General features: G+C 33.6%; 2 protein-coding genes across 3 annotated transcripts in view; both read left to right on the forward strand.

The window, feature by feature from the left end:
* Nucleotides 1-872: 872 nt before the first annotated feature.
* On the forward strand, nucleotides 873-6,013 carry LOC107864004 (wee1-like protein kinase). 2 transcript variants are annotated; one of them, XM_016710248.2, is made up of 10 exons: nucleotides 873-1,376; nucleotides 1,732-1,792; nucleotides 1,881-1,950; nucleotides 2,626-2,889; nucleotides 3,046-3,113; nucleotides 3,200-3,309; nucleotides 3,754-3,794; nucleotides 3,886-4,007; nucleotides 4,935-5,288; nucleotides 5,591-6,013. In XM_016710248.2, exons 1-10 carry the CDS (start codon nucleotides 1,075-1,077, stop codon nucleotides 5,684-5,686), a joined length of 1,488 nt encoding a protein of 495 aa, XP_016565734.2. In that variant the 5' UTR covers nucleotides 873-1,074; the 3' UTR covers nucleotides 5,687-6,013. The 2 variants fall into 2 exon arrangements, with proteins under 2 accessions (XP_016565734.2, XP_016565733.2); XM_016710247.2 differs by having other exon boundaries at nucleotides 874-1,376; nucleotides 3,886-4,034.
* Nucleotides 6,014-8,224: 2,211 nt separating this feature from the next.
* Nucleotides 8,225-9,966, forward strand: part of LOC107865484 (potassium transporter 5-like) — a 7,124-nt gene continuing 5,382 nt past the window's right edge. Inside the window, exons 1-2 of the mRNA XM_016711738.2 lie at nucleotides 8,225-8,386; nucleotides 8,938-9,163. Coding sequence (XP_016567224.2) covers nucleotides 8,225-8,386; nucleotides 8,938-9,163 — 388 coding nt within the window. The remainder of the gene's footprint in view (nucleotides 8,387-8,937; nucleotides 9,164-9,966) is intronic.

Here is a 9,966-nt window from a genome sequence, read left to right on the forward strand (position 1 = left end):
AATTTCTAACATGCGTTGGAGAAGATGAAATTTTTTGAGGTTTTTATTTTGACAAAAGTTCACCAGTGGCTTTTCCCGTTTGGAGATGACTGAAGATGGGAGACATAAAGGTGAAAAAGAGGAGATGAGAGTGGAGCAGAGAAAATGGAGAGAACAACAAATTTAATGGCAGCTGGACTGTGAAAGTTATGGAGATAGAAGCTTACCACCATCATAAATGATACTTTTTCCGTCGAGAGAAAAAGAGAGAAACAGAGAAGTTGAGAGAAATACTGAGATGCGGTAGAAAAATGATAGAAATTTGAGAGATCTCAAAACAATGAAAAAGGAAATCTGAAGAGATCAAAATATTAAACTATGAAGTAAAATGTAATTAAGTAAAAAATACGAGATACTACTATGTATATAGGGTAAATTATCAGTATTGTAATGTAATTTTTTCTAAATATTGAGCCTTAATTTACTGTCAATTAATTTTTAATAAAACTTACATAAATTCCAACAAGTTTACCTCTAATTACTCCATATTCCTACTCTTTGCTAAATTATAAATAATAACTTATTTTATAATTTTTTGATATATAATTTTCATTCAGATTATAATCTTAAAGTTGAGATACATAACTTTAATTATTTAGATACATTCATTTCTGAAATTGTTTGACCGAAATACATAATATATTAATTAGATAAAAAAGAGATATATATTAAAATTATATATTTAAAAATTATGAATTTGTGGATATATTCAGTTCTTTTTTTAAAAAAATGATTTAGATAATTAATAAAAAAGATAGAAATTTTGTGCGTAAAAATAAGCTGTGGTGTTAATATAATTTTTTCCAATTTGTATACTGGGCAATGGGCTGAAAAGTTTAGTAATTGGTGCAAGAAAAAAAGCTTCCACAGCACGCCTGGCTCCCATTCCCCCCTATCCCCGCTATCTACAGTAGTAGTCAGTAGATTGTATAGCCCAAATATATAAACCCGCTCAAATTTGAAATCTCCCAAATCCCCATTACCAAAACACTGACACCAAACACGAGCACTTCAAACTCCATTTACCCAACTGAAATGGAGCGGAAATCCCAAAATCGAACAAGCAATAGACAAAGAAACAGCAACAAGAGGATGATGAACAAGGGTTCGCTTTCCAGACACTTCACTGTTTCCCTTCCTCCGCTTCCGCTTCCGCATCAACAGCAGCAGCTGCAATCTACGTTTTCTAATGTCCCTTTATCGAATCCGTCGAGATTCCAGAATGTTCTGGAGTCTGAGGAACTTTCGGGAGCTCAATCTCATTTGCCGTTGAATCTCGATGCTGATCCTGATGATGTTGCTGAAAAGGATTTTATTCTTAGCCAAGATTTCTTCTGGTATATCTTCGAACTTTGTTTTTCCATCCATGGTGTGTTCGGTATGGTCCGTTTTTTACATGTTCCCTTGGTCAAAGTTTTTGGAAAATATTTTCTCCATAAATATGAAAGGGTTTGAATGGAATAAGATGTAGAGTAGCCACTGGGATTTGAACTGATGTTCCAATTGTGACCTTTTGGTTCACTTGATGTTGCATTTGGGGACTGTTTAATGTGTGATTTATTGATTGATTAGGACCCGATTTTACGTTGGCTAGGTTTTGATTTTTGAATTCTTACACTCAATTCCTAATCATTTTTTCACATTGTATCGTCTAGTTTTTCTTCTTCTTTTGATTAATTTCCTTGGATGCAGTACTCCGGACTACATAACTCCAGATGCACCCGCAATTTGTAATGGGCTTGATGGTGATAAGGTTCATAATTTTAAAAATTGTATCTTTTTTCCTCTGTTGTGGCTATAGTTTCATTGTGTCATACTGTGGGTTTCCCCCTTTTTTCTAGGATGAATATACGCCTTGTCCCAAATCACCTGAGAAGCTTCTAACTGTATCAAGAAAGAGGCCGCGACTAGGTATGACATACTCTTGTATTTTGTTGTCCATTTCACTTCATTTTTCATATTTGGAATCATTACCAGCTCTGTCAAGTTTTATGCTTTTACTGTTCAAATTTTTGACGCATGACAAATGCCTTGAGATGGTTAGATGATTAGAAATCTAAGGAAGCATAGATGAATTACACCTACCTGTCAACATATACGTGACAAACTAATAGCTCATTTTGAATACCTTTGAATCTGGAGATCTATCTCTGTCTTTCCACTTTAGCATGTTGTTGAAATCTAAGAATGAAGCATAGATGAATTATGCCCACGTATTATTAACATGTAAGTGACAAACTAATTGCTCATTTTGATATTGAGGAAATTTAGAGCGGAATATAATTTTTGAAAGTTTGAGATACATTCATGTACAGTATGAATATTATATTATCAAAACGTTTTATGACTTCCGAGCAGCAGAAACTTGAAGCTTCTATCTTTAGCCTTTCTCCTTGATACTGTCGGACACCTTTTGAATGTGGAGTTTTTTTCTTTTTTTGTTCTTTGATAACCGTGGTGTCCGGGCCCAGCTTGTGCGCGCCTCGACTAACTCCGCTTTAACATGTTTTGAAATTTGTTGGATGCTATCGTTAAGTTGTAAATTGACTTTCTTACGATCTCCTTTCATGATGCCCATATTTACAGCGGTTACATCGGTAATGCCTTTTAGTTCCGAGTTCCATGACCAGCAGCAGCAGCTAGCAGATGTCCCTACAGATACTTTTGGGACAGACGAAACGAAATCAGAAAAGATAAGTGACTCAGAAAAGGGTCCCAGTTATGTGTCACAGTCTGCTATTGCTTTAAGATATCGAGTCATGCCTCCTCCTTGCATTAGAAACCCTTATCTCGGGAATGCTTCCGAGATAGATGTTGATCCTTTTGGAAACCAGAGATCCAAGTTCCCAGGTACTGGTCATTGAGTTTGAATAATTGGTGGATTCCATTTTCCTTATAACGTTTAGTACTTCAAAGAAATTAGAATGTGATCTCCTGTTCTTCGTGGCAGAATCATTGTGTTGCTCTCTGTTAACTTCCTAATGATACTTGTTCTTTGATCTGTAGGTTTTAACCCTGCAATTTTTGGTAATGATGGTTTGTCACGGTATCGTACTGATTTCCATGAAATTGAGGTATGTTTGATGTTTGTATTCTAGACTCCTACAAATACTTTCTTTAATTTGTTCTGGACCTATGTAAAATTCTTTTATTTGTTCAGCAAATTGGTAGCGGGAACTTCAGCCGTGTTTTCAAAGTCTTTAAGAGGATCGATGGATGTATGTATGCAGTAAAACATAGCACTAAGCAGCTACATCAAAACACAGATAGGTGATCTTTCCTTTCTTTTAACACTCTGGCCTGTATGATATGACATAAAATATTCTCTACAGTGTGCAGTTTTCTTAACAAATTTTATAACGAAAAGAATCATTTCCTAAGTTATTGTCTGATGTCCTGTAAGCCATATAATTGTTAGCAGCATCTAATATGGGTTGGGGTGAGGCGAGTGGTGTTGCTTGGGGTTTGCATGATATATGGAGTAAGACTAAGAATGCAATAGGAAATGTCCTACATCCATAATGTACGTAATACGTATACTGTTTCTTACATTTGGCATAATGTATTTTCTCCAAGGTAAACCTTTTCAATAGTTTTGACCATAAACTTTTGGAAAATGTCTCCGCAAGGTGAATATCTTATGTCATACCAAACAGACTGTTTATATTCAATATAGTTCAGTCATATTTATGCATTTTAATTGTGTTCTTGCAGGAGACAGGCTTTGATGGAAGTGCAAGCTTTAGCTGCTTTAGGTAGCATGCTAATCTACTTCTATTGTCAATATTATCATTTAAACTACCCCAGAGATTATATTTTCAACATGTTTTCTTATTTATACTACAGGACCTCATGAGAACGTAGTTGGCTATTATTCATCTTGGTTTGAAAATGAACACCTTTACATCCAAATGGAGCTCTGTGACCACAGCTTATCCAATAAAAAATATTCCAAACTATTTTCAGAGGTAGAAGTTTTGGAAGCAATGTATCAGGTGCAGCTATTGTTATAATCTTAAAGAACTATTTTGTATCATGTCCCGAGTCTGACTGTCTTATAAGTCTGAAAAAATTCGAAGGAAGACACGTATCTTGCAATCCAATTATAATTCGTCTCCACTGTAGAGATAAGTTTTGATGTACTTAACAATGATCACATTGTCAACCATGAAATTTCACCTGCTAAAATAACTGTGATTTCCATCTGCTATTTAGGGAAGCAGCAAGCAACTGTAGTAAAGTCAGCACCTAATCGACCCTCCTATTACTTGCAACATTCTACATCTCGTAATGTTTTAAGGTGTTCCAAAAAAATATGTTATTCAAATTTAGTCCGGTCTTGTTATTTCTACTGGAGGGGTGTTATTTATGACTTAATTCTCATTCAAATGCGTAATTTAGCCCAAAATTTTTGCATTGAGTTGGTGCTTCTTGATTTCACACAAGAAAAGAGGATCAGTCGACGGGGTTGTGAAAAAAATTAGAAAAGAGGATCAGCCTTAGGTCTGGTTTAGAAGTTGATACCATGATTGTCTTATGTGATCTAAAAAACTCCTCTTAGGTGGTAGGGAAGCTGTTTTTCTCATGTATCTTGGAATTTGCTGCTATTCTCTAGCGTGAGATATGACTGGAACTGTATTCCGAATTTGAGAGGCCGAAAACCTTTATTTTTAATTTTTTTGAGCTTTTGATCCTGATCTTAATCGTCGAGTGATCTTCTTTGAAATGCTTTGAGTTCAACCTTTGTCTCCTGACCTCATTTTACTTTTGACTTTCCTTGCTTGTTTTTGTTTGTGTATCTGGATGTTTTATTTGTGGGTTGGGAAGGCTGACGGAAATTGGTCGTTCAAATCAAGGTTCAAAACTTGATACTTAAAATGCTCTCTGGTATGCAGGTAGCCAAGGCATTGCAGTATATACATCAGAAAGGGGTAGCTCATTTAGATGTAAAGCCAGATAATATTTATGTGAAAAGTGGTGTATATAAGCTTGGTGATTTTGGATGTGCAACTCTTCTTGATAAGAGCCAGCCAATTGAAGAGGGCGATGCACGTTATATGCCCCAAGAAATACTTAATGAGGACTATGATCATCTGGACAAAGTTGACATATTCTCCTTGGGTGCTGCAATGTATGAACTTATTAGAGGGTCTCCATTGCCAGAATCAGGGCCTCATTTTCTTAACCTCAGGGAGGGGAAGTTGCCACTTCTTCCCGGTCACTCCATGCAATTTCAGAATCTACTCAAGGTACTAACTTCTTCCCTTTTACTACATTAAGAAATCTGTGGATGATATCTGTCTATATGCTTCCAATGTCGTATGACTTGATCATCTTTCATCTTGTATGGCCAGTATGCTGTCTGAAGGTATCAACTGTAATCTGCACAATATACCATATATTTTAATCCGAGTACATTTAATAAATAAATAAGCTGCAATTATATAGCTGATGTGTTTCATTGTCTGTGTCCAAGGATGATAAAGCTAATCCATAGTAATCTACATAAGCAATTGCTGATTGTCTAAGTTCAAATTGGTAATGTTCTCAGGCAATGATGGACCCAGATCCAACACGCCGCCCTTCTGCAAAAAGCCTTGTGGATAATCCAATCTTTGAAAGATGGCAAAGAAATGCTAACAAGTAGATAGCCGTGTAAATCATTACTTTCTCAGTTTTGTCGAGGGCTACTTTTGCCATGACCCCGAATTCAAAGCTGCAGTTTCTCATGCAGCATCTGGTGCTGATCTATTACCATTTCTGTCTATAGAAATATAGCCCCAGATTAAATGGAGGTGAGGAAGAAAAAAAACCAAATCTTCCAAACAGGCTATATCATGCACCAAATTTTCCCATTTTGATGGTGCTACTTTTGCCAAATATTGTACCAAGAGGAAATGTTGTATTCTAATTGGCCTGCAAACTGTGGTTTGTATGTCATTATGGATTTAAGCTGATTTATTCAGTTACAAAAGGTCGTGTCCAAAAAGTTCTCGTTTTTTTCCCTCCGAAAAGTTGAGAAATAAGAATTCTATTTTTTTTTCTTTTTCGGTAACTAAATTTGTATTAAAACACTAGTGAAATAGTTACATAATCCTAGCAAGTTCAGACACGCTATTTCTCAAGATAGAAACTACCACAATACTCAATAGGAAATTACAGTTTTACATGTGAATCACAAGTTGGAGAGCAACTGTAATTCATCTAGTAGCTTGAACATTGGGACTTTTCTTTGCCAAACTTATATTAACTATCTGATTGAGGTGTTGATTCCAGCAAGTGCTGGATGGGTTGAAACTGTTCCTTTTGTATAAACGTCTTCGAACCAAAAACTTTGTTTCATTGCCTGCTATCTATTGCAATTTCAGTAAATTCTTACGCATAATAATTTATGCTCTGTGTCGAAAGTTATGAATTCAATTGAACTCGTATAATATAATAGTACATCTGCCCCTGATGTAACCTATAATTGCACTTGGTTACTGTTTGGAACTAGAAGAATATTCTTTTTTATTCTTGGAGAAATGGGTTTTTTATTCTAACAGAAGTGGGTAAATTGTTGTTGTTTAGTTCAATTATATTTAGATACTTTAATTAAGCTAGCTAGCATCACTACAGCAATACAAAAACTTTCATGATAAAAAATGTGTTCAATTATTTTTGGAAGGTGCTGGCGGATAATGCTCCAGCAACACAAGAAGGACAAGAATATTTCTAACTTTAGTATATAAAAGATCGAAAAGTGACAACAGAGTAATAAAATGTAAGAAAAATGACATTCAAAGTATTAGTACAAAACATTTGTATAACATATAGCTGTATAGTCGATGCAAATGTGCAATGGTAAAGTTGCCTCATTCTGAATTGTTAAAAATTATAGCTATTCATGTTAAATAGTCATACAAGAAAAAACAAAAAACAAATTAGGACAAGGCACATATTTTGATTTTTGAGCACCAAGATGACGAGAAACATATCCTGAGTAAGAGCCCTTTGGCTTATGAAATTAGCTAATAAGTAATACAAAGTTTTGAATATTGATAAACATTTTAAGTAGTGAAATTAACTATAAAAATAAGTCATTACGTTTTGCGTTAAAAGACTGAAGCAGATAATAAGTAATTAATGTCTAATTCTCATTTACTGGATAAAATTTAATCCACAAATGGACTTATTATCATGTCACTTTTACTTAGATATAACATATAACTGGTCTTATTTTCAAGAATACAAATTGTGCACCAAAAAAGAGAGCACGTGGATATGGTCTTGTCAATACTCTTAGCAATGAAAGTTTATTTGAATGAGCTTATATAGTGTAATTTTTCGACAAAGAGAGTTCAGATAAACCTCCTCCTGTCCTAGCTCTACCCATGCCTCATCCCAATTATTTTTGTCTATTTAAATATGTAACAAATAAATTTACCAAAATCATGATTAACGAACTCTTTAAGTAACTTTCACGTATAACCAAAATTTGGACCTAATTGCTGCCTAATTCAGAATCTAATCACTTGTGTTGTTTCATGTCGAAGGGCAAGAATTTTCAGCTTAACCCAATGCATGAATAAAAAGGCTTAAAGCAATACTTGAAATAATTAAACATATACGGATGATACCCTTAATTCTAATTGACGAGATCAAAAAGTTGCAGTAATACTTTTCTACACACATCAATTTTAAGTTAGTGAAATATCCCATCAAAGAGTTGCAGTGAGATGAATAGAATTTCTTCCCTTAGTCTCGAGTTTAGAAATATTTTGAGAGGGAGAGGGAGTGCTACGCGGAGCAATTTTATATTAATCAATGCCCTAAAACAGATACCAGACTCCGAGCTGTAAACAAATTTAAAAACTTTGGTAATTGCCAGTTATCAAAGGGGGCACAAGCATATTCTTCTTGTTACACATACTGTGCCCAGTTGTCTTGTAATTCTATCAAAGCTTCTCTCTCACTTTTTTATTTAACTCACGCACCTAATGGTGTAAAAAATTCTTTATTTCTCTCCTCTTTTCTATTCATTATTATATGTGCCTCGTGACTTAGATCACTTTCTATGTTGGTGCAACTTCTATACTTTTGATTGCCAATTATTAGTTTCACCCTCTAATTTATTCTAGCTAAATTAAGAAGGGATCAAAATCAAAACAAAAAGAAAAAACTTAGATTAGGAGAAAAATAGAAGATGACGAGTAGTGACCATATATTGCTAGAAAGTATCAACATAGAAACAAGCCAAGATGAGGTTCCTTTGCAGCAACTTACTGAAAAGAAACTTTCTTGCCAGAACATAAAACGTTTTGACTCTTTAGATTTGGAATCCAGCAGAGTACCACACGCCAAAAAGGTTAGTGTACAATTCATCTCTGTACAACTTTGATGTCGTGAATAGTAGCGGAAACAAAATTTTCACCAGATGGCCGGACTCAATATATGTTGTATAGACATAGTTTTTTTTTTTTACCAAATTAGCCTTATTAATTATGCTTTGAAAATATAAATTTGAATATATACAGCTTACTTAGTCATTTAATGATAAGGGTATTATTGAAAGAACACATTAAAATCCTCTTGATTTCATCAATGGGACAACTAAATTGAAACAAATATTTTTAGAAAGAGGTCAACTAATATCATGACACATTTAAACATTAAGTTCTAAGGATTTTTGGTACGTCTGCATTTTTCTTTCTGTCTTAAACACTATGCTCACTCAACGTTAGTACCCCACAGTACCATATATATATATATAAAATAAAATGAAAGGAAATGAGTGTATTATTATAACTATATTATTTTTCACTTGTCTATAAATCTGTCACTAGATGATTGATTATGAGAAACGATCAGTTGTGATATTAGAACTTAGAAAATGTTTTTCTTTTGTGGGTTTAACAGGCAGCGGAATGGTCAATGATATTGCAACTAGCATTTCAAAGCATAGGGGTGGTGTATGGAGATATTGGAACGTCACCACTGTACGTGTACTCAAGCACATTTCTTAATGGGATTAAACATGAAGATGATATACTTGGTGTACTCTCTCTCATCTTCTATACTATCACCTTCATTCCTCTCATCAAATATGTCTTCATTGTTCTTCGAGCTAATGACAATGGAGATGGTAATATTTCACTTCTCATGACATATGTCTTCATATTGTTCATCAAAATTATACGTATCAAAGGAATCTTGGAGTAATAATAAAGTTATCTCTCTAGGTTTTACTTATATCATACTCCCTCCGTCTCAAATTGAGATGATACAGCTATTAAAAAATAATGATTGGTAATGTAACTTTACCATTTTATCCATATTAATTGTGTCATGCTGTTAGTTCTAATATTGATGGAGTTATTATATGGTTGATACCAAAACACTTTTTGCATGGATAATTAGGATTATAGGATTACCAAAGTCTTTGAAACATTTTTCAAGATTTGATAATTCAATGCTAGTAACAAAGAGTAATCAATTACTAAGGGTATAATAGGGAAAATTGTCTTGTCTTGATTAATGAAAAAAGACAAGTAAAATGAGAAATTAAATTAAAAAATTTGGAATGGAGGGAGTATCAAATAGGGTAATTAGTCATTGATACTTTCATTGGGTTGCTTATATTACAATTAGGGGCGGCATAACAAAGTTTGAGGTCCAAAGCCAAATTTTGATGAGAGACCAATTTTTATTTAATATAGACTAACAATATTATATATGAGTAACGATTATATTTTAAGGAACTTTCATAGTTAGATAAATAACTTTTTTATATTTTTGTTCTATAATGTCTCAATTTTTTATCACTATATAAAAATTAACTATTTTCATACACTCGAATTATTCAAACTTATTTTAAATTTTTTTATTAGTAAAATATACTGTTTACTTTAAATACTATATATATATATATATATATAGTATTTAAAG

The sequence above is a fragment of the Capsicum annuum genome, chromosome 3, assembly GCF_002878395.1.
Source record: "Capsicum annuum cultivar UCD-10X-F1 chromosome 3, UCD10Xv1.1, whole genome shotgun sequence".
In the NCBI taxonomy this organism is placed as follows: domain Eukaryota; kingdom Viridiplantae; phylum Streptophyta; class Magnoliopsida; order Solanales; family Solanaceae; genus Capsicum; species Capsicum annuum.